Consider the following 26,858-nt stretch of genomic DNA (forward strand, 5'->3'; position numbering starts at 1 on the left):
AATCATGAGAAGCCCAACCATCGAACTAGGTTATTGGCCACTTACAAGGCCCAAACCCAATCCTTCAGACAGCTAAAACGGCGTTTGGGCCATATTCAGAAGTTAAAAGAGGCCCAACAATCAAATTGGCCTATAAGTTAATATCAAGGCCCATACCCAATACCTCTCAGATGGTTAAAACGGCCTTTTCAGCCCTAATATCTAGAAATCATGAGAGGCCCAACTACAGAATTGGGCTTAATAACAAGCCCAAACCCAATATCCCCAGATAGGTAAAACAGCCTTTTAGGCCCTAATACCCAGAAATGACGAGATTTTATCGAATTGGGGACAAGTGAATCACAAGGCCCAGACCTAATCTCTCTCTCTCAGATACTATGGGCTTTCTTTCGGGTTCTATTATCCAGAAATAACGAGGCCCAGCCATCTATCACTGGGCCAATCGCAAGGTCCAGACCCAATATCTCTTAGTTAAAACATTTTGGGCCCTAATATCCAGAAATCGCGATAGGCCCAAAACCCAAAACCTCTCAGAGACCACAACAGGCCCAACGATCAAATCACAAGGCTCAAAACCAGATACTTAAGAAACAGCCTTTTGGGCCGAAAAATAGAAACCACGAGAGGCCCAAGGACCAAACTGGGGGATAGGCCGATCACAAGGCCCAAACCCAATATCTCCCACCTTCCCTGTCTCCTCAGTGCTCAGCCGGCTATGGCTACTCTGCAACTGCAACCTTTTAAACTTTTGCGACTATCAAAAAGGAGCGCCACCATTACAAAAAGTAGGCTCCTAATTCCTAATCCCACCCCGACAGAACACACAACAGAGAAGAACATCGCAATCGCCGTAGTGGGCACCGACCGGCCCATCGAGTGGCCCACAGCGTGCGACGAAAGAGAGAGAGATAAAAGAAAACCGTGGTGTGCTAATAGAAGATGTGGGTGTGGATAGAAAAGAAAGTAAAATGGAGCCAAATGGAAGTCACTACCATACTATAATGCCGAGCCTGAGCCGCCCTCTGTAGGCTGTATTGTATTCCCAGTTTGATCAACGTGCGACCCACTTCGCCAAAAAGCTACCTCTTCAAAACCCTCTTTATACAACTTTCCAGGTATTCAACTATAAAAACTGCCCCCATGATCTCCTCAACCTACCAAGTGGCACTTTATTTTATTTTTTTCCGTTTAGCTCTATCTACTCTACACTTTTGTCCTTTTTTGTGTCTTTTCTGTATGTGGGTTTCTGATAGATCACTAATCCAGTAAGAGTAACCCCTTCTGCTCTGGTTGTTTTTATTAGGTTGACCTGTGATTTTGGGGTGTCCTTTTGTTACCCTTGTTTAATTGTATCATTTTGATGAATCTGCATTTTGGTTCTTCTGAATCAGGAAGTTAACGAATTTGATAATCCTTTCGTTTTTTATTTTATACTTTAAAAAATTATGCTTGCCTTTTCTCCTTGAATAGAAAGAAATGTATGTGCAAATGTGGCTTTTAGCTGGAAAAAAATGATTATCAAATGGGATGTTTGTATCTTTTTTATGATTGATTATGATATAGACCAACATTGGTATTTACTCCCAAGTAATGGGAAATGTGGCTTTTAGCTGAAAAAAATGTTTGTACTAATAAAGATTTTACATTTTTCAATTAGAATTAGTTGGGGAGCAGTTAACCATCGTGGTCAATAAAGATCAATCTAAATTATAAAGAATTCAGAGGGAATGAGTTCAAATCATGGTGGCCAATTTAATATCGGAAGTAGTACCATGTAACACATTTTCTATAAAAAAGATTTGGAAAGGCATTATTAAGTTCTCTGATCATACTTTAACAGATTTTCAAGTATCCTTAGAATTATTAAAGGTATTCATTAACCTATGAAAAATTTGGACGATGTTTTAACTCATTAAGACGCTCTGGCGCCTTCAAGAAGTAATACCAAACTCTCTATTAGAATTTTATCAACCAATTGGTTTCTTTTACTAAACTTTTTATTGGCTGTGAGCACTTTTTTTAAAAAATTGAAAATTTTAAAGCACCTAAAGTCATATGCGTGTCCAAAATTCTAATTCAAAAGATTAACAGTCCATGTCAACAAAACAGCATCTTTTGCAATTTTAAGAATCTTTTCCTAACTCAAAGGGAGAAATTTTCTTTAGAGCCAACAATGCCGTTATTTATTTTCTTTTTGAAAGATTAATTTATATATATTTTGGAAGACGTGCTCTTGAATGCATTATCCATTCGATGTGCCGTAGATAGCTTTCATAATTTTGCTAATTCATAATTTTATACACAACAACATACAAACAAACAAAGGTGCTCTAAATAATGACAACTTTCACTAATTATAATACGATTCATTTGCTTGAGATGGAGTTTACTTTATGTTTATTCTCTTTGAGCTGGCTGTTGGGTCACTGCCATTAGATGCCATTAGGTAATTACCTTGGAAAAGTGGACCTTTTTTCTGAATATGACAGGCCTTGAATTCTCTATATATTCTGAAGACTTCACTATCTTGTTTTCAGTTGAACTTGGCTTAAAATCTCTAGTGTTGGGAAGTGAGAAATAAGAGTGCTTGTGGAGATGAACAAAAGAAGCCAGAATTTAACTTTTTCATTGTTTCTGTTCTTTCTGGTCTCTTTGCTTGTGTGTTCTTCTGTAGTTACAGTGGAGGCAAGGAAGCAATATCACAGCAAGAAGGGGAAGCATCAGAAGCAAAAGGGTGCTGGAAATGGCAGTGCTTCAGCACCAGCTCCATTTCCTGATTACAATCAAACTCAGTCCACCATTTTCAACATCTTGTCGTTTGGAGCAAAGGGAAATGGAGTTTCTGATGATTCCAAGGTAAAATTGTGAAAAACAAATTCTGACCATCCTGAATTGGCTTAGTTGTCATCGAGGCTAAAGAAAAAAAAAACGAGTTAAGAGTTCACCTACTTAAAATTTAATATCTTAAACCTTTCTTTAGCAACCAAATTAATATAGTAGAATCAAGCAGCCATCCTCTAAAATTCGTCGAGTAGCATAAGTTGGCATGGACACTCGCAAACATTAAAAGGAAAATTGTCTAAAACAACCTCAGAAAACAGAGGGAGGGAGAGTAAGTGACTGATGCATTGTTTTGAACTTGCAAAAACCATCCTATTTGCAGGCACTTATATCAGCATGGAAAGCTGCATGCCAGATTCCTGGAGCTACGTTGCAGATCCCATCAGAATACAGGTTTCTAATCAAACCCATAACTCTAAATGGCCCTTGTATGCCTCAGCTAGTTCTTCAGGTTTGCCTTCATATCTTCTCTCCTTAAAGAATTTGATTTATTTGAGGATGTAATGAAAAGGACAAAAAGTATGTTCTTTGACATGTCATGTAACATATTGTTTTTCTTTTTCTCCTTTTAATAAGTTAGTGCTGCTTTAGACTTCAAAAGATAAGATAATTAATGGGGGAAGTGCAACTCCGAAACAGATTGATGGAGCTGTGTTGGCGCCTCCAAAAGTAAGTTCGTGGCCAAAATCCAGCTTGTTTCAATGGCTGAATTTCAAATGGCTACATAACTTCACCATTCAAGGCTCTGGTACTGTGGATGGCCAGGGCTTTAATTGGTGGACACTCTCCGGATTCTATAATAACAAAGTTAGTTTTTTTTTTTTTTTTTTTTTAATTTACAAACTTGTAATCCTCATTAAATTGTGCTAATGACATTGAAGTGAGTGGGGTTTTAGCTTAACCATTTCTTGTTATTTTTGTTTTTCTGCAGAAGAAAGTGAAACACATTCCAGATATGAAGCCCACTGTAAAATTTTCTCACTCTTCTTCTTCTTCTCTCTCTCATTGTTTCTGGCTTATAATTACAATTTAAAAAACAATTAATTGAGATTTATTTTATAAATGACAGGCTTTGAGATTTTATTCCAGCTATAATGTGACAGTTCGTGACATCAGCATTCTAAACAGTCCACAGTGTCATCTGAAATTTGACAACTCCGGCGGGGTTAAAATTGACAATATCACCATTTCTTCGCCGGAGAACAGCCCCAACACCGACGGCATTCACCTGCAGAACACACAAGATGTCGAAATTCAACACTCCAACATTGGCTGTGGTAATATTTTATTCTTTTCAAATATGAACTATTTTACTAGTTTTTTTTTTCTTTTTACTGTTTTTTCTTTTTTATATATTTTTTATTTTGACAGGAGATGACTGTGTTTCCATTCAGACTGGTTGCTCCAACATTCACGTTCATCATATCAACTGTGGCCCTGGACATGGCATTAGGTAAATAAATCCTCATCAATGTTACTTTTTAGTAAAGGCAATTCCTGTAGAGAACATTCATTTATTGCAGTGATTAAGGACTAACCATTTTGTTCAACTTTTCTTGAACATGATTATATTCACCACTAGAGATGATTTTCTTGCCTATAATTACAGCTTGGGTGGACTTGGAAAAGATAAAAGTGTTGCATGTGTCTCCAATATTGTTGTCCAAAACATCTCAATTCAAAACGCTCTTTCAGGAGTGAGGATCAAAACCTGGCAGGTAAAAAGAAGAAGTTAAAACTACAGATTTACTCTAAATTTGGATGGTCATGTTTATTTAATTCTTAGACTCTACATCGCTATTCAATGTAATTTTAATGATGAAGCATGCCTCTATTGAATAAATGTTGACTCATTTGAAACAAGACGTGATAGGCACATAGCAGAAGAAAGTAAATAATTAAATAATTGGTAAAAATGGTGTAACATAGTCTATAAAAGAGATTTGATAGGTTGGTTCAAAAGGAGGGTATATATTATAGTGCACATATCTCTTTATTTTGTCAAATGGTCTACTTCTTTCTGTCATTTATTTGTCACGTCATGCCAAATCAATTAATGGTAATCATGTCATTTCATCATTTAGTTAACAATGTTAAACTAGCTAAAGTTATTATTCACAATTTAGAAATGTTAATGGAACTTAATAAACACAACCCAAAATTTAAGATCAAAGGTCGAAAAATTTAACAATTTAACCTTAAAAAACAAGCAATCTAATTCCCATCTAGCCAAGAAAAGAAAAACCAATACTTCTTTGTTGACTGTTTCTTGCCCACCACTAATTTTTTTACAAATGGGATAGAGAAGAATGGCTGTTTGTTTTCAAACAAATAAACACTTGTCAAATATGAACAGGGAGGAGCCGGATCAGTGAAGAATGTATCATTTTCCAATATCCAAGTTTCTGATGTGAAGGTTCCCATCATGATAGACCAATACTACTGCGACAAGTACAAATGCAAGAACCAAACAGGAGCAGTTGCAATTTCAGGTGTAACATACGATCAAATCATAGGGAGTTACACGGTTCAGCCCATTCACTTGGCCTGCAGCAACCAAATCCCATGCATAGACGTTGATCTCATTAATATCCAGCTGAGCCCATCTTCAGAATCCAGAGGATTTCAAAGCTCCATGTGCTGGAATTCTTATGGCAAATCTCAGGCCCCCCTGGTTCCTTCAAGTATGGATTACTGCTTGAGAAGGGGCGGTGGTGGCGCTGTTCGCAGGATTGCAAAGTCCCATGATCATGCCTGTTACTGAAACCCTCTCTGTTTCTGTTTTCTCTGTCTAGCTTCCCTTCTGCAGAAATTTTTGGAAAATGTAGGAAGGTGATGATTTGAAAAGCATTGTCGCTGTTTTGTTGGGTTTGGCGTTGACATATTGTAATCAGAAATTATATTGTGAATCCATCAGCATCTCATTTCCCAATTGATCCAAGCAAAGTGAAACTGAGGAGGCTATAAAACTAAAAGTGACCCGAAATTTTCTACCCATCAGCCAAAAATGTTCCTTTTTTGCTTTCCCAGAAAAGTTTGCGAAGTTGTAATAAGTTGAATTTGGGCCCTACTCTGTTCTATTCTCTTTGCCTCTGGAAAATTGGTTGGTGGAAAAGAAAGGGCAGAGAGAGAGAGAGATTCATGGCGGTGACAGTGGGGGAAAGCTTTTCAGGCGCGGCATGGCTTTTAATTTTACCTTAGTAATTAATGTAAAGATAATACAGGCTTTATGACGACTGTTCTTCAGCGGCTTATGTTTTTGCTCATAAACGTTGGCCTCCACTAACACTGCCCTTTCCTTTACACGCAATATGCTAGTGCTCTGCTCTCCCGTTTCTAACTGATTCTTCATTCTAGTACCTTCTCCTTGGGGAACAACAAAAATAATGCAGAATAAATTTACTCTCTTTTCCTTTATACTAAATTTCTTATTTCTTCTCTCTTTTCCATTTAGAATCTATTTAGTTCTATAAGAATTACCGTCGAGTCGATTAGAATTTGAAAATAGCTTGCAAAATAGTACAATATTGTTGACTTAAAGACTTAGGCTCACATTACTTTACTCTTGGTTCTATGAGTTTCACGAATCATGTCTCGTAGTGTTGTACTAATAGAGTTGTTTTTGTTTGTAAATTAAGAGTAAATTCAGAATGATTTTTGGATAGATATTAGATAGCAAGTGATTTTCATTTTTTTTTAATACAAGATTTTTGAAAGTTCTCAGAACTAAGGAGAAGCACTTAATTAATGTTATTTTTATCAAACTCATTCCGAACCCATCCTAGAACTTCCTTACTTCTAGCAATTGTAGCACACGTGATATTAGGAAATAGTCAATTCGAACACATTTCAGTGCTCCGTTTCCCTTCTAACCAGGGGAGAAGGCTCCCCATTCTTCTAATAAGTGATAACATATTTTCGGATAAAGTACAGATTACCATCCGAAATAGTTTTTTTTTTTTTTTTCCTTCTAATGATATAAATATTGTGAGACGATGCAGGGTGGGGTGGCCCTGGAGGAAACAAAGAAATGGGCCATATGGCAGAGGTAGGATAGTGGGCCTTAAGCCCAAAAAGAAAAAGAAGCAATTTAGACATGGGGAGGATCTGCAATTGCATGATCAGCAGCAGCAGTGGAGTTATGGGTTTTGCCTCTCTCAGTGCGACTGTTGTGAGCGAACTTAAGGCTGAGCAAATGGTGGCCTTTGGCCTTCTCCTCAGGGCTCCACTCGGACAAATAGTAATCCTCCTCGGAAGCAATCTTGGAGGAGGAGGGGCCGCACACCATGCCGCCCCACTGAGGGAAATAGATGAACAGAAGAGGGATTGTGCAGGCGATGATCATCACTCCCATCAGACTGATGCCTCTCTCTTTTGTGTAGCGAGACCCTCTGAAGAATATCAGCTGAGTCAACACAGACCCCACGTTTCCTCCCCCTCCCGTCATCCCAGATATCACCCCCAATGACCTGAATCAAACACGTATTATTGAGATATTCATAAATGAGTTAAATTTACTCAACTCATAAACTTAAATTTTTTGATTGAATGGTGATTTATTATTATTAACATAGTATGAGGTGTTTTTTTTTTTTATTAAATTTCTCCGTTGTTTTTGAAGACGAGTTCATATCTAGTTTAAATCTTATTTTGATTGTGGCTATTTTAATTTATAAACTTTTTTAAAATAATTATTTTGATCATCGTTGAATAAACACTCACTTGATGTTTATTTTATTTAATTCCTACATGTCAATGGAAAAAAATTGATGCTTACCTACTAAGTCATGATATTTATTCATTAAATTATCATTCGTGATAAATATTAAAATAGCTGTTTTTAAAAAAATTTGAAATTAAAATAAAATAAAGTTGAAAGTTAGACTCAATAGACAATTTTTAATGTTTGAATATAAAATTGCAAAAACGAAATAAAAAGTTAAAAGTTTATTCCTCCACTTGTATGGTAAATACATGTTAGAGTCCATGATAAAACTTATTCAGGATTGACATTAATTCGGATTGTTTTTTACTGCCCTAGGTAAGAATGAAGATTCCCAATTTTTTAATAAAAAAAAGTATCTTGACCACTTGGCCCATGTTCAATAATAACTTTAATTCTAACCCGTTAATCAATATTAAGATTGATTACTGATAAATATATATTACATCCTGAGGGGTAAAATTTTATTGTGATTAGATTTTTTTTTTTATAAATGTCACCTTTTAATTCTTTTATTTAACTTAATTACTTCCTAAAGAATCGGTATAATTTAATTGGTTAAGGAACAATTTAATCGGTTTAGTAAAAAATCAGAATCACACCTATAAAAAAAAAAAAGGCAGGGAGTGTGTACCTGCGAGAGACGAAAGGAACGACGCCAAAAGTAAGGCCACAGGCAGCTTGAACAAACACAGAGAAGACCATCATAACCGCAATCGAGACGCCCAAAGAACCAACCAACCCAAGAATCACGCACAAAACGCCCCCCAAAGTCTGCACCACCCACAGCGCCCACAGCCGCCCCCTCATCCCGTACCTCCTCGCCATCACGTCCGACAAAATCCCACCATACGGCCGAGAAAACAAATTCGCCAGCCCAAAACTCGCCGCCACAATCCCCGCCGTGTGCAGGTTCAGATGGAACCGATCATAGAAATAGTTCGCGATTATGTTATCAATCGTCAACTCCACCCCGAAGCAGTACCCGTAAGTTAAAGCCAAAATCCACCCTCTGTAATTCGTCGCTCCGTGGTAAATCACCTTCGAGAATTTGTCTTTCGCCTTGTCGCCGGATTTCTGCAAGCGCCGGAAGTTGCCGTTGGGGGTGTCCTCGCCGAGTATTAGCACCGCGAAGGCCGAGAGGGTCTGGAACAGAGCCGGGATGAAGAACGCGATTCTCCACGCGGTGAATTTGGTGGCACCCATGTGCTCGATGATTGCGAAGACGTACGGCATGATTAGCTGCGTCGCGCCGCCGCCCATGTTCCCCCAGCCGCCGGCGACGCCGTTGGCGGTGCCGACGACGGTGGCGGAGAACATGGAGCTCATCCAGAATTGGGTGGAGACGAATGTGGCGAGGGAGAAGCCGGTGAAGAACCGGGCGAGGAAGAACGAAGCAGGGGATGAGGCTATTGAGGTTAAATAAACCGCCGGGGAAGTGACGAGGATGAGGGTGGCGGAGGCAAGCCGCGGTCCGACCAAATCGCAGGCGGAGCCCATCATGATTCGGGCGAATACGGCGCCGGAGACGGAGGCGATTCCGGCGTTGCCAATGTCCGTGTCGGTGAGGTTAAGGTTGTCGCGGATCACCGGGAGGAGTGGCGCCGCCGCGAAACTGGAGATGAAGCACGCGCAGAAAGAAATCCACGAGAGATGGAATGCTCGCATGTGGGGCGCGGCGACGGAAAAGATATTGAACTTAGTGGATTTATTTTCAGAGTCCACCGGAAGAGAGAATTTTCTCGGCTGAGACTCCACTGCGCCGCCGTCGACCTCCATGTTCAAAGATTTTCTGCAGCGAAAATGGAGGTGGACTTTTGAATTTTTAATCAATGTAATTTGGAATTCGGAAACTGTTTAAAAGGAAACTTGAGGGTTGGCTTTTGTGAGATTGAAAGGGAAATTTTGGGGTTGGAAACAATGCACGCATCCGCTAAGTCGGCAGTCGTTTACTGACAATTTTTTAGACTCAATTTGGTTTCTTTCTCAAACAAAAACAAAGGCTTAGAGACATGGAGAAGATGATAGCGTATAAAAAGGATGAATACAAAATACTTGTCAGTTGTAAGACGAGTTTTTTATAGGCTAAATTACAAAAATCATTACCTGAATGTGGCACGATGGACGTTGTTTGAAAAATACTCTTTCAATACTATCCTTTAATATTTTACAAAATATTAATCGAAGTTTGTTCCAAATATATTTTTAAAAGGATCATAAATATGTGCCAATTAGTATGGAGTTAATAATAACATTTTTAAAAGTATACAAATATTTTCAATAATCTCTGTAATTTAGCCATATATATATATTAACATGGTCCATTGTACTAACTCGCATAAAAAGGTATTGAAAAAAATCATTTTTTTTCTTCCCTATACAAAAGTGTTTTATTTGTTTTCTTCTGTAATTGTACATTAATGTCATTTTGTTTTCATACTTTAATTTTAAATTATTAAAAAAATCTATTTACTTGCCGTAAATAAATTAGTAGGAGAAAGTAGGAAAAACCTGGACCAGTCGACCAAACTTGCCCACGGAGAGAGGAGGGTATTCAACTGAGTCGGTTGATTTCACCATTAAGATTCTACCTTTTTGGCGGTGAAAGGACTACTATGTCCTTTTGGTATGTGACAGATCAGATGGTAATGGACACAAAAGACAAGACGGGGATCTACCCGCACAGATTCTGACTTTTTCAATGTGAAAAGACAAGTAAGTCCTGCCATGTATGTTAATGGTCATGGGCATATATGGCAATACGGGGATATACTCTCAGATTCTGAGAAAGAAAATGTCTTGTTTTGTTATTATTATTTATTTGATGTGCTGTGAGTACAAAATAGTAAAATATATTGACAGACTCCAACCCAAGAAAATATGTCTACATACATAATCCGACTTTGAGACATGTAGATAATAAAAGCATTTTGTTTGAGGAGAATATTAATTTACGAATTTTATCATTACAGGCCTGTTTATAATAATGACTCTAATTTCTCATATCTCATATAAATTTATCTATAATTAAATTATAGGTTGTGGATACCGACTTTTATGTATATATTCTCTTACACCTATGGATCATTGGTATAAATGCTCAAACTCTCTCTATTGATACCTACTCACTTTTATAGGGAAGTAATTGTTCAAAGAGTTAAAATTTAAAAATTATTATTTATTATTTAGCAAAGATATGTTTTTTCTTCGAATTTTCAAGTTTTAAAATAGTCAACGATAAGTCATTTTATTGAGATTTGGTGTTTAAATCTCCCCGTCTCAAAATTGTGTTGCATTATAAATTTACAACTTAATACTTGTGTGTTTATTTTATTGAGGAGTGAGAGAGAAGAAAACCAATAACTTATATTTTGTTTTATTTTATTTTATAATAGATTCGATAAAAGCAATAATGATAGATATTTTATTTGTAGTCATAGAGTCCGGCCGAAGAATATTCAACCACGAAGGTGGGACCACTTCCGAGTATCCAAGAATATTCTGCACCACTTTTTAATATTATTTATTTATTTATTAATTACTGGAGAAAACTAAATAATCAATATGGCTGGCTTATATTCATTTTCAACTTTATGGAGCCATAGCGGGCCCTGTTGTCAGCCCCAAGGCCCCAAGTCAATGCTCCCCTCTTCTTATTAAATTACTTTCGGGACTGTTTTTAGATTCTACCCAATCAGGAATGACCACGTTGGGTTGTTATGAAACTAGTTGCCCTGGCATTCATATTTATTTATTATTTTTTTGGAAAAAGAAAGAAAGAAAATCAGCCATTGAAATTGGGTTGGTGGGTGGAAACTGGAAATAAAAATTTCTAGTACCGGGAGAACTTCCATACTACTTAACTCAAATTGTGTCATGTGTAAAAGAGTTTTGTTATTATTTAAATAAAAATATTTTTAGTTTTTATGTGAGATCCGCCGACAAAATTGATCCAGGATCTCACATTCTCTCTCTTAAATTAATCCTACATTCTTTCTCTTATTAAATATTTTAGATGTTGAATTCACTTACTTCTTTCTCTTCTATTTTTATTTTTTAAAATTTTCCCCATTCAAACTAAATTTCTTGTTTCTTTTTCTTAATGATTTCTACTTCACCATTTAAATTATGTATTACTTTTCTATTTAATTTTTATTTTTCTTGTTTATTATTATTATTATTATTTATTTAAAAATTGTGAATTAAAAAAATGTAAAGAATTAAACATAACATATGCAACCAAATATTTTTATGGATTCAATAAAAAATGAAAAAAATATATAAAAATGATTAGAATGTAATAGAAAAATAATAATAAAGAACAAGAAAAATAAATAAATGAATAGAAAAGTCATACATAATTTAAATAGTGAAGTCGAAATCGTTAAGAAAAAAAACAATAAATTTAGTTTTAATGGAGAAATATCCAAAAAATAGAAATAGAAGATGAGAGAAGTAAGTGAAGAGGTAAATAACAATAAAGGGATGAAGAAATTAGAAAAGTGAAAATAAATAATCACATCTAAAATATATAATTATATAATAAGAGAGAATGTAGGATTAATTTAAGAGAGAGAAAGTGAGATACTGATGGATCAATTTTGCCCGTGAGTCCCATATAAAAACTAAAAATATTTTTATTTAAATAATAATAGTACTCCTTTACACATGACATAATTTAAGTTGAAGTTCCCTACTAGGAGGACTAGAAATTTTCCCATATTTTACCCTTCTAAACCTAACGCTCACAAAATAAATATTTCGAGAACCGTAATGTATATTTCCAATAGAATGTACAAGGAATTATTTGATAGTTTTCACTTGGTTGTCATGATAAATTATTTAATATTAAATTTATCAGTTAAAGTTCAAAGGTATTAAATTTGTGTTGATATATCATTGATTTAAATTTGACATAAGTGATGGATCTTAATTTTTCATAATTTTACAAAAATTCATCAATAAAATATTTATAAGGTAGACACAGACCAAGACAATTTTCAACTTATTTAAAAAGGTGAAGTGATTATTTATTAATTTAAATATATTTTCTATAAATGTTTTATTTTATAATTTGTTCATAAATATCCATCTTTTCACCCATAAATCCCTCAGACATTGAGATTTAATTTAAAACTTTGGTCAGTTACAAAGTCAAAACACCTTATAAAGTTGGAAATTCCACCACTCCTTTTGCACTTATATAACTTTTTGCTTGAATAATTGCCTCTTTTTATATATTTCATTTATTTAATTTTTTTTCTCCTTTCACATTATTACTCTGGGGAATGAAATAACGGGAGTAAAAACACTCGTTTCAAAAAAAATATCGTCTACAATTTAATTATTAATGCTTAAATGAATAAAAATAATATTCGTACCACAAGTTTTTCTCATTTTTATTTTAGACTATTCTTGTTACGTAGTTGATGAAGAACACCCTGATTCGAAGTTGCAAGACGGATCTCAGCAGCATGGATAATGGGCTTCAGTAAGGTCCATATCCAGAGCCCACTTTCATTTAGTTGGACTTTGACTGCGCACCGGACAAATTCTCCCTAGAATCAAGGAGAGCCCGGCAAAACAGCCGGTTGTTAACTGGCAGTTAGTTACGGACAAGGCTATAAATATAATTGGCGAGAGCGCAGAAAAACCAGACCGGCGGCAACTTCAGAAGACCATCCCTCTGCCCGTTGCCCTTGATCCACACAGGCCAGTGGAGAAAAGGAAACCATATTTAAGAGATTATTAGATATGGGTGCAAAGAATTTGGTCTGTTTGTCACTGGTCTTGGTGGCAGTGGCCGTGGCCCAGGCCCACGCGGCGGACATCTGCGCGAAAGCAGACTACGCGGCGCTGTGCCGGTCCATGGTGAAGGGCGCCGGCAACAATCCGGTAGCGGCCACAAGGGCAGGCATTGAGAAGCTGATATTGGCAACGAAAATCGCGAGGGAAGCGAGGCTAAAATCGGCAAAATCGGGGGCTCTGGGGGTGTGCAAAGAGACGTTCGCTAACGCGATTAGCGAACTGAAGATGGGGCTGGATTATCTGCAGAAGAAGGACAAAGACAGCCTCAACATCGAACTCTCCGGAGCGATGACCGACTACACCACGTGCGACGACGCCATTGCCGAAAGCGGCGTCGTGGGGAAAGCTGTGGGCATTGTGAAAATCGATAGAACGCTGCTTAATATGGCTAGCAATTGCTTGTACTTGTCCACTTTGACTTAGGAACAAACGTGGGGATCAGCTATGGGTTTTGGGCGGACCGATGTGTACTGATTTGGCTTGCCGGTCGTAAAAATAAATATAACCAATTATTTTTTATGTTGCGCTTTTTAATTATTTTTAATTGCTTTTAATTATCCAGCTTCGAAAATTTAAGACGGCTTGTTTTTAAAATTATCTACGAAATCGTTTAAATACAAATGAAAAATATGTAATCTACTAAAATTCAATTCATGAGTTGGTCGTACTTTAATAACTAAGACGACAGTAATTAGATATAGATTTTAAAAAATTTAGATCATATTAAGATCAAGATATAGAAAGCAAATTGGAAATTTTAGGTAGATTATATCGGATTTTTTGTTGCCCTTTCATTTTCATTCTAACAATTTCTTAGATAATTTTAGGAATACATTTTCCTAAATTTTCGAAACTCGGTTTAGTTTAGACAATTTTCTATTTTGGTAATTAAAATATATTAATATTTAGATAATTTAAAAAATAAATATTCTTAATTTTTTAAAATTAGATTTAGTTAGATAATTTTTCTTTTTAATAATTAGATTTTATGGATATTGTATATAAAAAAACTCTCAACGTAACGAATATGATCTCCATAGGTAGTTATTTTGGATGATTTCGTGTCGGGATAATTAATAATTTAATATTTGAAAAAATAGTTTACACATAATTATATCTAAATAATTAGTTACTGTTTATAATATTAAAGAAAAGGTCCCATAACTTGGGGGTTCGATACCTCAACCAGTGGGCAGATCTAGCTGTGATTTGTCTCACAAAACTATTTAATGGGCTTAGAGTAAGCCCCGAGTTTGAATTTTGTTTGTGAAAAATTGTAGCATTTTAGAAAAAAAAATTATATGCATATATACATATAAAGTGATAATAATAATATATATTTAGGTCAGTAGATATATCCTACTTACCACCATTCAAAAATAAGAATGTAGCATTGACAAAAGTTATGAAAATAATTTTATCTAGAATGAAACTCTTCTAATATGGAAGATTATGCACGAGGATTAAATTTGTTATGTTGATTGGTAATTTATTCATTTTTAACAATAATATCAGTGTGAAAGAATTGAATTAATAGCATTATAGGTGGACAAAAATCATTATTGTTTTAAAAATTCTGAGTTATCGAATCTCTAATGTTCTCGAAAGCATAAATTTATTTTTTATTTACATAAATATTATGAATAAATAAAATTAATTATTTATACACATTTTTTATTTGATCAATTTTACAGCTAGGGCCGAGTTTTAAGTCAAAATATACCATTTACAAGCAAATTTCTAATTCTTTTTAGACTTTTAATTTCGTCAAACTTATATTTTATATTTTAATTATTGAATATTTTTCTATTAATATTTTTGTATAGATTTAATTTGAAATCATGGAGAAATATTATAAAAAAAACAATAAACGAGTCCTCGTCTAAAAAAGAAAAATACTAATTTTGATAGGTATGATATAGATGTTATTAATTTTACTTATTGCAATAGCTATTGGACATAACGTTTTGTGTTATCAATGATTACTGAATAAGCACATAAAGAATTTTGAAAAAGATCCCCTTGCATCATTGATACCACTAGCCAATCGATTTGATAATGATCCAAGTGATATTGGTTTTTTCGACCATAATTAAAGAATCCCTCGAACATGGTGCAAAATAGAAATTGCAAGTGTAGAATGGTGTCAAACATGATTGAAGCTTGTTTACCAACAACCATCTTCAATTATTTATTTATTTATTTTTAAGTAGCATTCTACCTTTCAACAAACCTTGCTTTCATTTCAAAGCTTATTTTAGTGATATTGTATTCTTCCTTAAATTTGGAGTGGCTCTTAACTAGTCGGGTTGCGGGCCACCAAACGTAACTTAATATGTATTAGGTTCCCTTAATAGAAATTCTAAATCCACCACCCTAAGTTAGTGTTACCAATGCAAAGAGAGTTAAAAGATATGAATATTGATTATTCTTAATAAAAGAAAAACCTGCAGCATGTATGTTAATACCATTTTTCAAAATCAATATAAACTTTTATTATTATTATTTTTTAACTAATTTTAGTAGTCCTCCAAATTTTTTATCTAACAAATCCCTAACGACAGTTAAAACTGATCACACATTAGTTACATATTCCATCTAGAATGAAGGAGAGCCTGGCAAAACAGCCCGTAGTTAAAGGGCGCAGTTAAAGAAAACGGTTACAAAGAAGGCTATAAAAACAATTCGGGGAGAGCGTAGAAAAACCAGACCGGCGTCAAGTTCAGAAAACCATTATTCCTCTGCCCGTTGCTCTTGATCCACACAGGCCCAGTGGAAAAAGGAAGCCATATTTAAGAGATTATTAGATATGGGTGCAAAGAATTTGGTCTGTTTGTCACTGGTCTTTCTGGCGGCGGCCATGGCCCAGACCCACGCGGCGGACATCTGCGCGAAAGCAGACCACGTGGCGCTGTGCCGGTCCATGGCGAAGGGCGTCGGCAACAATCCGGTGGCGGCCACAAGGGCAGGCATCGAGAAGCTGATAACGGCGACGAAACTGGCGAGGGAAGCGAGCATAAAATCGGGGAGGTCGGGGGCTCTGGGGGTGTGCAAAGAGACGTACGCCAACGCGATTAGCGAACTGAAGACGGGGCTGGATTATCTGCAGAAGAAGGACAAAGACAGCCTCAACATCGAACTCTCCGGGGCGATGACCGACTACACCACGTGCGACGATGCCATTGCCGAAAGCGGCGTCGTGGGAAAAGCTGTGGGCGTTTTGAAAAACGATAGAATGCTGCTTAGAATGGCTAGCACTTGCTTGTACTTGGCCACTTTGACTTAGTAACAAACGTGGGGATCACCTATGGGCTCTGGGTGGAGCGATGTGTACTCCTGATTGGCTTGCCGGTCATCAAATAATATAACTAATTATTTTTTAATCTTGCGCTTTTGAGTATTTTTAATTGCTTTTAATTATCTAGTTTAGAAAATTTATGACGAAATTATCTAAGAAATTATCCTTTGAATTAGAAAAGGGAAAAAAAATGAATCAACCTAAAATTCAATTGGTGATCATACTTTACTAAGATTATAGTAATTAGATAATATTAAGACCGAGAAGAGCAATCGGAAATTTTAGGTAGATTCCATCGTTTTTTTCTTTTCCTTTTTACCCTCCCATTTCCACTCAAACAATTTCTTAGATAATTTTAGGAATAAATTTTCCCAAATTTTAGAAACTTGGTTTGGTTTAGATGATTTTCTATTTTAATAATTAAATTTATTAATATTATATTTAGATAATTTTAAAATAAATATTCTTAAATTTTTTTAAATTAGATTTAGTTAGATAATTTTTGTTTTAAATAATTACATTTTATTCATATTTTATATATAAAAAAAACTCTCCACCTAACGAAATTGATCTCCATAGGTAGGTATAAAAAAAAAAAAACTCCATAGGTAGTTATGTGTGGATGATTTCGTGCCGGGATAATTAATAATTTAATATTTAAAAAAATAGCTTACAAATAATTATATATAGATAATTAGTTATTTTCTATAATATTAAAGAAGTACGTTGTTATTATTTTCGGAACATTGTGATCTTGAGGTAAATCTAGCTGTGATTTATTATCTCACAAATGTGTATTTAATAGCTTAGAGGTAAAGCGATAGTATACCATAGTCCTAAGTTAAAATCTTGTTGGTGAAAAATTGTTGTATTTTATAGTGTGTGTATATATATAAAGATAATTATATATTTTTTTTTTACCCATAGGCCCGCAATTAAGTAGATACACATCCTATTACTTACCACCGTTGAAAAACCTACCACGTACTCCATATATTTTTCTGCAAACGCACCAAGCAAATATGGAATGACCTTTTTCCCTATGTTCATCTCCCTTTCGACCTCAACTTGAGCTTCAGACATATGTTGGATTTTCTTTTGAATAACGAGTGTGGGAGAAATTGAATTGACAGCCACTATATGTTATGACCAAAATCATTATTGTTTTAAAAGTTATGAGATTAAACTTTGACATTTTTAAACATTTATGAACTAAAATTAACTAATTCTTCAAAAAATAATTGTGTATACCGTGATGAAATTCGATAAATGAGATTTCGAGTAAACCTTATCTTCTTCTATATAAAGAGATGATCTCGAGACTTGCCTTCATACAGAAGAATATGATATTGAAGCACAAGAATTAGAGTTATGTAGTTGATCTTTTTCTTTCCTCTTAGAAGTTTAACAATGCATGTGGACCGCACTCAATGTATTTTGCTGGTTTTGTAGAGGGTGAGATTCAATCTCTTATATCTTTATCTTCCCATTTTATTGTAAAAAGAAAAAGAAGAAAACTTTAACGATTAAAATGTCCAAAGTTAGAAATGATAATTTAACCTAACAAAGTACATTGTCTAGAATCAAGGAGAGCCTCACAAAACAGCCGGTCGTTAACGGGCAGTTTAAAGAAAAACGGATACAGTGAAGCTATAAATACAGTTGGCCGATAGCGTACAAAATGAAAAACCAGAAGCGGCGGCAACTTCACAAACCATCCCTCTGCCCACTGCCCACTGTCCCTCTGCCTTTTATCGCAGACCAACCCCATTCATTACATATGGGTGAAAAGAATTTGGTTTGCTTGTCACTGGTCCTTCTCGCGGCGGTCGTGGCCCTCTTGGCCGGCTACGCCAACGCCCACACCCACGGGTTCAACATCTGCCGGAAAGCAAAAGACGTGGCCTTCTGCCGGTACATGGCGAAGGGCGCCACCGACCCGGAAGCGGCCACAAAGGCAGCCATTGAAAAGCTGATCTTCGAAACCAAACGCGCCATACAAACGAGAGTCAAATTGGGCAAATCCCGGAGTCTGGACACGTGCAAACAGAACTACGGTGTGGTCATTTCGGAGCTGCAGCAAAGCCTGGGGTTTCTGAAGAGCAAGGACAAACGCAGCCTGAACACGCGCCTGTCCGCGGTTGTGCCCAGATTTGTGGGGTGCGACGAGTCCATCGGCAAAGCCGGCATCGTGTCGTTTGCTGCGGACCTTGTGGAAGCCGATAGCATGCTAATTAAAATGGCTACCAATTGCTTGTACTTGGCCAAGTTGATTTAGGAACAAACGTGGGGAGCTTTGGGCGGGGCGATGTGTAGTCTTGGACTGTCTCGACTTGTCGTTCGTAAAATTAAAAAAACGACAAAGTAGAGAAGTCACTCGGTTATTATTTTCAAAACGTCGTCACGGTCTGAGACCGTGACTGCGTGTGCGTCCGGTTCGGTTTATATATATATTATCTCTCTCTTTTTTTATTATTTATTTCTAACTAATTATATATACATTAAATTAAAAAGCGTGTTAATATTATTTTAATTAGAATAATAATAAATATTTTAATTTAGTTTATTACTATTTTATTTACAATACAAATGTTTTATTATAACAAATTATTTAATATTAACAAACAATTAAAATAAAATTATATCGACTAAAAAATAAATATATTTTTATTAAAACAATCCTGATTAATTTAAATTATTGATAAATTTTATTGTTATAATATTTGATAATAATGAATTTTATTGATATTAATTACTAATGACAAAGTAAATTTAAATAATTGATAAATTAAATAGAATTTTATAATATTTCATAATACAATCACATCAACTTAGCCATATAATTTTGTATTACACGAAAAATTAAAAATTATTCCTAGTAAATTGTAAAATAATAATTAATAAAAAAGTTATGAGTTTTAATAATACTAATAGATGAGATAAGAGAAAGTTAAATGTTGTAAAGTAATTATTAAAAATGTCTAGCGTACACGTGTTAAGGAATGAGAACATAATTGATGAGGTTGTAGGAGAATAATGAGGGATTGAATGAAAATTTTCACTCTCATTTCATTTCATTGATTCCCTATCTAATTAATGAGGTTATAGACATTTTAAAAATCATTGTCTAATTTTAGATATTTTTTAAAAGATTATGGACCTCTTAAATATAAAATTGAAAATTTAAGATTTTGTTAGAAAGAATTTTAAGCTCAGAAGCTGATTATTGTAAAAGTTTAAGGATGGAACTTATTTAACCCCACCTTCGGGTGTTAGCGCAGTGGCAAGAGGCCTGAGAGGCTACACTCAAGATAAAATGTATGTTTTAAAAATGGACAACCAAAATTTAAAAAGAGGGAAGCAAATGGCCAGTTTAGTAAAACGTTTACGTTTCTTGTTTTATCGTTTGTAATTTTATTAAGAAATCTAAATATTTAACAACTACACAGATTTCTTATTCCTCATTTTCTAGAAACATTCTGTATAAAAATTTTAAAACAATAAAAATAAGTTTATTGTTTATTGTTCTATATTTCTCGATTTATTCCAAAACATCAATAAGACTATAATTTTATCACACATCAATAAGATTAGAATTTTATCATTATTGAATCCATGAATATGGGTGCCAGGTAATTCTATCTTTCTTTATTAAGAATAAAATAATAATAAAACAAGTTAAAAATGATAGTTAAACCTAACAAAGTCTACATTATTTCTAGAATCAAGGAGAGCCTCACAAAACAGCCCGTTGTTAATGGGCAGTTAAAAGAAAAACGGTTACACACGGTCAAGCGATAAACATAGCACGCCGAGAGCACTGCCCGCTGTCCCTTTGCAAAAACCGGAACCGGCGCTAACTTCACAAAACCATCCCTTTGCCCACGGCCCGCTGTCCCGCTGGCGCTTTGCCCCTTATCGCAGACAGGCGTCGCGACAAAGAAGCACGAAAAACTAAGCAGACGACCTACCTGATAGTCATGTTTGTTTTGCAGGTATTTCTGGTGGCCTTCATGGCTGGTCACGCCCACGTCTCCAACATCTGCGGGAAAGCAGACGACGTGCCCCTGTGCCGGTCCATGGTGAAGGGCGCCACAGATCCGGTAGCCGCCACAAAGGCATCCATTGACCAGCTGATCACCGAGACCAAACGCGCCAAAGAAGCGAGCGTCCAATTGGGGAAATCCTCGTTTATGGGCGCATGCACGCAGAACTTTGGTGACAACATTTTGAACCTGCAGGAAGGGCTGCAAGCTCTGAAGAGCAGGGACAAAGGCACCCTAATGTCCAGCCTTTCCGCAGTTGTGTCGTTATACAGCGGGTGCGACGACGCCATTGGCGAAGGCGGCATCGTCACGCAAGCTGCAGGCATTGTGTCAATCAATAGCCAGCTAATACATATGGCTAGCAATTGCTTGTACTTGGCCGACTTGACTTAAGAACAAGCGTGGGGAGCTTTGGGCGGAGCAATGTGTGGTCTTAGACTAACTCCACTCCACGTCCATGAAATTATTTAAATACAACTATTACTTATTAGACGATGATCGAAAAATTGACAAAAATATCAATAGATTATGAGTTCGAGAGTAATAACTCCATGGTTTTGTTGGCGATAGAGTGCGTCTTTTTAGTTCAATTTTACCTAATTTATTGTATCTATTCTTAGTGTATCTTTTCAATATACCACATATTCATATTGTTTCAAGAAGAATATTTTGTCTCTGTTACAATTTTTTTTTCTTCATATTATTCTACTTGAAATAAACAAAACTCGATATTTTTCAGAATCCAAAGGTACATACCCTAGAAAGTTGAACCTTCCTTTTTAAAAAGATTGTCTTCTTATTTATCTTTTTTCCTCTCTTTTGAACTAAATCATCATCTGGTTCTAAATAGTTTAACTAAATTGAGAGATTGAAAATAACTAAATTAGTCATTTACAGTAGATGAATATTGAAATAATTTAAACTGGGAGATATTGATTATTTTAATTATTTCAATATAGGTCATGATTAAAAATAGATACAACAAATTTGGAAATATATATATAGTAAATTTAAATAAAAAATTACAGTAAATTTAGATAAAAAGATACCTAAATTTATGACAAAGTCAAAGGTATAAAAGAGGTATTTGTAGTTTTGTGAAATGGAAATAAGAAAAAAAAATTTTAAAAAGAGAGAAAAAATGGAGATGAGGCATCGTAGAATATAGAAAAATGGGATAAATGAGACGCTGTAGAGGGGAGGGAGAAAAAAAAAAAGAGAGAGGTGAGACGTTACGAGGAGGGAGAGAAAAAGAGGAGAATAAAAAATAGAAGGTATTGATGAGTTATGTATTGAACTTTAATAAATCCAACTATAGGGAGTGAAGTTTTCTCACATAGTAATACATTTTTATTGTAAGAGAAATTATCAGTAGTATAATAAAAAAGAAATAACAAAAATGTAAAATAATTAATTAAGAAGTTATGAGTCTCACTCTAGAGTAAAAAGATCAAAGTTGTAAACTATATATATTGTAAAGTTGGTGTATGACCACAGAATTAAAAATAGGAATAAAATTGATAAGATTAATTATAGGAGAGACGTTCAATTATACATTTTAGAGGAATGACTCCCATTAATTAGATTCCATTTCTACAAACATCATTGATGAAAATTTTGATTCTAATTTCCATTCATTTTTAAATAACGGACAAGATGTCCTTTTGCAACATTAGTTTTTTATATTCTCATGTTGAGTTGAGGTCATCTTTCATCCGACAATTTTAACCTTTGTCATTTTTATTCATATAATCCTTTTTTTATCAATTTTCTTTATTTGATGTTTATTTTAAAAATAAGCATGTGATCGATTCATTAATAAATGGTTAAATACAATTATATTTATATGCTACATTTAGACATAAAATATTGGGAGATGAAATCCAAACTCATAACTAAACCGGTGTGAATTACCACGCTAAACTAAGATTTAATTTATTTTCAATTCTTAATTTATTTTATTTTAAAACTTTTTTTAGAAGAAGAAATTTAAAAGGGAGGAAAATAAAAAGTAAAACCTAACATAGTCTACATTCTCTCTAGAATCAAGGAGGGCTTCGCAGAACAGCCCGTTATTAATGGGCAGTTAAAGAGTACGGTTACAGTGAAGCTATAAACACAATTCCTCCGAGAGCGTACAGTAACCAGAACCGGCGCCAACTTCAACCATTCCTCACCCCACTGCCCACTGCCTCTTTGCGAGAAACTAGGTAAAAAAACAAGGCCATTCACAGTTCACACGTACGTTATTGGATATGGGTGAAAAGAATCTGGTTTGTTTGTCACTGGTCTTTCTCGCGGCGGCCGTGGCTGTCTTGGCCGGCCACGCCCACGGCGCCGACATCTGCGCGAAAGCAGATTACGTGCCCCTCTGCCGGTCCATGGCGAAGGGCGCCGCCAATAATCCGGCAGTCGCCTTAAAGGTAGCCATGGAAAAGATGATCGTCGAAACCAAACGCGCCAAAGCAGCGAGCGCCAAAATAGGCAAATCCCCGGCACTGTTGCTGTGCGCGGAGAACTATGGCTACAACATTTCGTACCTGCAGGAATGCCTGATGCTTCTGAAGATCAAGGACAAAAACACGCTGATGATCCGGCTGTCCGCGGTTGTGGCGACATACGGCGTGTGCGACGACGCCATCGGCGAGAGCGGCATCGTCACGCAAGCTGCGAGCTTGGTGTCAATCGATAAAAGGCTGACGCAAATGACTAGCAATTGCTTGCACTTCACCAGCTTGACTTAGGAGCAAAAGTGGGGAGCTTTGGGCGGAGCGATGTGTAGTCTTGGAATGACTCGACTTGTCGTCCATGACTTAATTAATTAAAATAAAAAAGGCGTCCGGTTCGGTTTTTTGTTCTTATATATTCTCACGTGGCCACTCGCCCGAATTTCATAAGATGACATAAAAAATTATTAATTTTACTCTTCGGACCAAATATCACTGTCGAAAAATTAACAACAAGATCCATACTCCTTATCATTGGGTTGTGAAAAACTGACCCTTATCATTGAGTTGTGAAAAAAATTATCTAATGGCCAAGTAAACACTCGCAGCTATTTGGTCATCACAACCATCGAGTAAAGAGAGTCAATGTTCAAACCTAGGTTGTCTTCACCGACATTAAATATTTCTCAACTAATTAAAAGAGAGAAATACAAAAGTATATAACTTTTGCTTTAAATAATGAGAACGGTTTAGTTTATAACTTAATCTAGTATATATAAAAGGGGAGGAGAAACTTTTTCTCCCTATTTTTAAACTCTCCATAATATAAAGAGTTAAATATTTCTAGGTTAAAAAGTTATAACTTATTTTGAATTATAATTAATAAGAAATTTCAAAAGTTTTGTAACTTTTTATTTTCTACAATATATAAAGATTTTTTTCTTTACTCTTTCCCTGATTAGATCGAATCACCTTGGAAGGATAATCACGAGGACTCTCTCAATGACCTCATCCGAACTCGAACATGGCAAAGAACGACTGCATTTATTTACTTTTATGTATTGTTATGTTTAGGGAAAAAAAAGATGAAAAATCCATGAATATGTGTTTTTTTTAGAATTTTAGTCACACTAACCGCAATGATGAGAATTATTGAGACGTTTTTATGAGATAAACATTGAAAATATGAAAAAACTTGAGGTAAACATGTAGAGATAAAAAAAAACCAAATTAGATTATAAATTTTAACTATTTAATTAAATTTTATATTTTGAAACATTGAAATAAAAACTATGAAATTTCATGTGTTGTTACTTTTTAAATTGAGTTATTTATATTATATTTACGAACAAATAGGGTCTCACATAATCTTTAATCCGATAAAAGTAAATTAAATTATACGAATTATTTAAATGTCAAGATGAAAATTATGCCTTAATCATACACAAATATCTTTCGATTTTAAATCTATTAAAATTAAAAATAACCATTTTAATCTTTAGATTTTAAAAGATCTCAAAATTACGTGACCACTTTGGTCGAAAATTAGTGTCTTGATCAAAATTTATTAAACTATATTCATGATGACATGAGATTATAAACTAGACATTTTAAACCAAAATTGAATAGAATAAACTTAAATTAAAAATCTACGACCAACATTTAACAAGGGAGAGAAAAAAAAATCCAAAATTAGGAAGGATAGTTATACCTGACAAACTAGAAATTATTTTCGAAGTTAATTATTAGTTGGTAGGAATTAAAATAAAATTTAAAATTATTTATCTTACGTCCAATAAAATTCTATGGGCAGGCATGAGATGCTAAAATAAAAATAGAAAACCAATTCCAATCTCATTTAAAATTTTGAAATAAATTGGAGATAATAAATATTTAAATTTTAAGAGTGAGTATTCTCTTTATGAATTTTTGTTAAAATTGTATAAATACATAAAAATTTTCACCCAAATTAATTTTACAAAAATTCCAAAAAAAAAAAGATAAAAGTCAAATTTGAAAATTAGTAGTGTTTTTTTTTTTGGTAATTTTCTTAAATTTTATAAATACATCAAAATTATATACAAATAAAAATATTAATTTCCAAATTTTCAAAAAAAAAAAAAGGAGTAGTGACTTCATAAATACATGAAATTTTGGTTTTAAATTGAATTACAATAATTCAAAACAATTTTCACAAAACAATTAAAAAAAACACAAACAAAATTTAACCAAATAAAAATGAGATCGAAGGAGAGCCCGCAAAACAGCCCGTCGTTAATGGGCAGTAATAGAAAACTGTTACAGACAAGGCCTATAAATAACATAATTCCCCGAGAGCGTACAATAACCAGAACCGGGACCACCATCCCTCCGCCCACTGTCCACGCCCTTTTGATTTTTATCGCAGACACGCCTCGAGAAAGAAGGTGGAAAAACGAACCCATATTTCTTTCACAACTTATTAAATATGGGTGAAAAAAATTTGGTTTGTTTTTCGCTCGTCTTTCTCGCGGCGGCCGTGGCCCTCTTGGCCGGCCACGCCCACGGCTCCGACATCTGCGTTAATGCAAACGACGTCCCGCAGTGCCGGGCCATCGTGAAGGGCGCCACCGATCCGGTGGCCGCCTTAAGGGCTGCCATTGAACAGCTGATCTTCGAAACCAAACGCGCCAATGAAGCGAGCGTGGCATTAGCCGCCAATCCCGGGCCGCTGGACGTGTGCAAACAGAACTTCGATAACGCCATTCGCGACCTGCAGCGAAGCCTGGAGTCTCTGAAGATCCAGGACAAAGACAGCCTGGAGAGCCACCTGTCCGCGGCTCTGAGCGACTACGTCCGATGCGACGGCGCCGTCATCGAAGGGGATATGATGGTGCAAAGTGTGGGCATTTTTAAAACTGATAACGTGCTCCTTAACATGGCATCCAATGTTATCTACTTGGCCTCTCTGCCTTGGTTGCCCCACTAAGGGAAGGGAACAAACGTGGGGAGCTTTGGGCGGAGCGATGCGTAGTCTCGGACTGACTCGACTTGTCGTTCATAAATTAATTTCAAAAAAAGGCGACAAATAAGTCATTCAGTTGTTATTATCAAAACGTCGTGACGGTCTGGGACTATGAGCGCGTCCGGTTCGGTTCTTATTCCTATTTTCCACATTGACGAAATTATGTAAATCAAATACCAAATTATTTATTTTAACTTACGGATTTCTTCTTTTGATATGTAGATTTAGTTGCTTTCTTTTTTTAATCGAGAAAAAAAAATTACATAATATGAATGATTTAAACAAAGATGAAAATTACGCTTTAATCATTGGGCCTAATAATTAATTATTAGTTTTCGGCTTAGTTAATATTTTGTTTATCTAATTTATATTTTTTGAGCTATATGTTTTCTAACTACTTTTTTTAGACTATTTTTTATATTAAATATAAAATAAACCACCAATAAATCCAAAAGTTTAATTTAGTTATTTATATTGGATATCTTAAACACTCCTCCTCACATGTGAGAATGAATGAATAGTTGATGATTTAAAATAAAGTTTAATCATTTATAATAGATATCTCTGACAATATTTTTGTTAATATATTACCATTAAAAAGTTAAAAATTGTCCTGAATATAGGGGTTATTAATGCCAAATTTAGTATCTACAAGAATGAAATCTATGACTTATAGCATGAAGGTTAGGAA

General features: G+C 35.1%; 8 protein-coding genes across 8 annotated transcripts; 7 read left to right on the plus strand and 1 right to left on the minus strand.

Moving 5' to 3' along the window:
• Positions 1–1,126: 1,126 nt before the first annotated feature.
• Positions 1,127–5,773, plus strand: LOC111025714 (polygalacturonase At1g48100). Its single transcript, XM_088117620.1, has 8 exons — positions 1,127–2,856; positions 3,164–3,292; positions 3,481–3,648; positions 3,773–3,808; positions 3,911–4,118; positions 4,213–4,294; positions 4,451–4,559; positions 5,198–5,773. Exons 1-8 carry the CDS (start codon positions 2,596–2,598, stop codon positions 5,603–5,605), a joined length of 1,401 nt encoding a protein of 466 aa, XP_087973746.1. The 5' UTR covers positions 1,127–2,595; the 3' UTR covers positions 5,606–5,773.
• Positions 5,774–6,661: 888 nt separating this feature from the next.
• On the minus strand, positions 6,662–9,588 carry NRT2.5 (nitrate transporter2.5). Its single transcript, XM_022296072.2, has 2 exons — positions 8,199–9,588; positions 6,662–7,310 (listed from the first exon to the last, which is right to left on the minus strand). Exons 1-2 carry the CDS (start codon positions 9,341–9,343, stop codon positions 6,932–6,934), a joined length of 1,524 nt encoding a protein of 507 aa, XP_022151764.1. The 5' UTR covers positions 9,344–9,588; the 3' UTR covers positions 6,662–6,931.
• Positions 9,589–13,228: 3,640 nt separating this feature from the next.
• Positions 13,229–13,891, plus strand: LOC111019676 (uncharacterized). The gene has a single exon (XM_022296080.2). The coding sequence runs from the start codon at positions 13,319–13,321 to the stop codon at positions 13,793–13,795; it is 477 nt and encodes a 158-aa protein (XP_022151772.1). The 5' UTR covers positions 13,229–13,318; the 3' UTR covers positions 13,796–13,891.
• Positions 13,892–16,181: 2,290 nt separating this feature from the next.
• Positions 16,182–16,658, plus strand: LOC111019778 (uncharacterized). Its single transcript, XM_022296231.2, has one exon. It carries the CDS (start codon positions 16,182–16,184, stop codon positions 16,656–16,658), a length of 477 nt encoding a protein of 158 aa, XP_022151923.1.
• Positions 16,659–18,450: 1,792 nt separating this feature from the next.
• LOC148209331 (uncharacterized) lies at positions 18,451–18,948 on the plus strand. Its single transcript, XM_088117482.1, has one exon. It carries the CDS (start codon positions 18,451–18,453, stop codon positions 18,946–18,948), a length of 498 nt encoding a protein of 165 aa, XP_087973608.1.
• Positions 18,949–20,650: 1,702 nt separating this feature from the next.
• On the plus strand, positions 20,651–21,109 carry LOC111019796 (uncharacterized). Its single transcript, XM_022296255.2, has one exon. The coding sequence runs from the start codon at positions 20,651–20,653 to the stop codon at positions 21,107–21,109; it is 459 nt and encodes a 152-aa protein (XP_022151947.1).
• A 1,862-nt stretch (positions 21,110–22,971) lies between these two features.
• LOC111019675 (uncharacterized) lies at positions 22,972–23,460 on the plus strand. Its single transcript, XM_022296079.1, has one exon. The coding sequence runs from the start codon at positions 22,972–22,974 to the stop codon at positions 23,458–23,460; it is 489 nt and encodes a 162-aa protein (XP_022151771.1).
• A 1,912-nt stretch (positions 23,461–25,372) lies between these two features.
• Positions 25,373–26,384, plus strand: LOC111019774 (uncharacterized). The gene has a single exon (XM_022296227.2). It carries the CDS (start codon positions 25,631–25,633, stop codon positions 26,129–26,131), a length of 501 nt encoding a protein of 166 aa, XP_022151919.1. The 5' UTR covers positions 25,373–25,630; the 3' UTR covers positions 26,132–26,384.
• The last annotated feature ends 474 nt before the right edge of the window (positions 26,385–26,858 follow it).

The sequence above is a fragment of the Momordica charantia genome (assembly GCF_013281855.1).
Source record: "Momordica charantia cultivar OHB3-1 chromosome 9 unlocalized genomic scaffold, Mcharantia_2.0 BLBB01000009.1, whole genome shotgun sequence".
Lineage (NCBI taxonomy): Eukaryota > Viridiplantae > Streptophyta > Magnoliopsida > Cucurbitales > Cucurbitaceae > Momordica > Momordica charantia.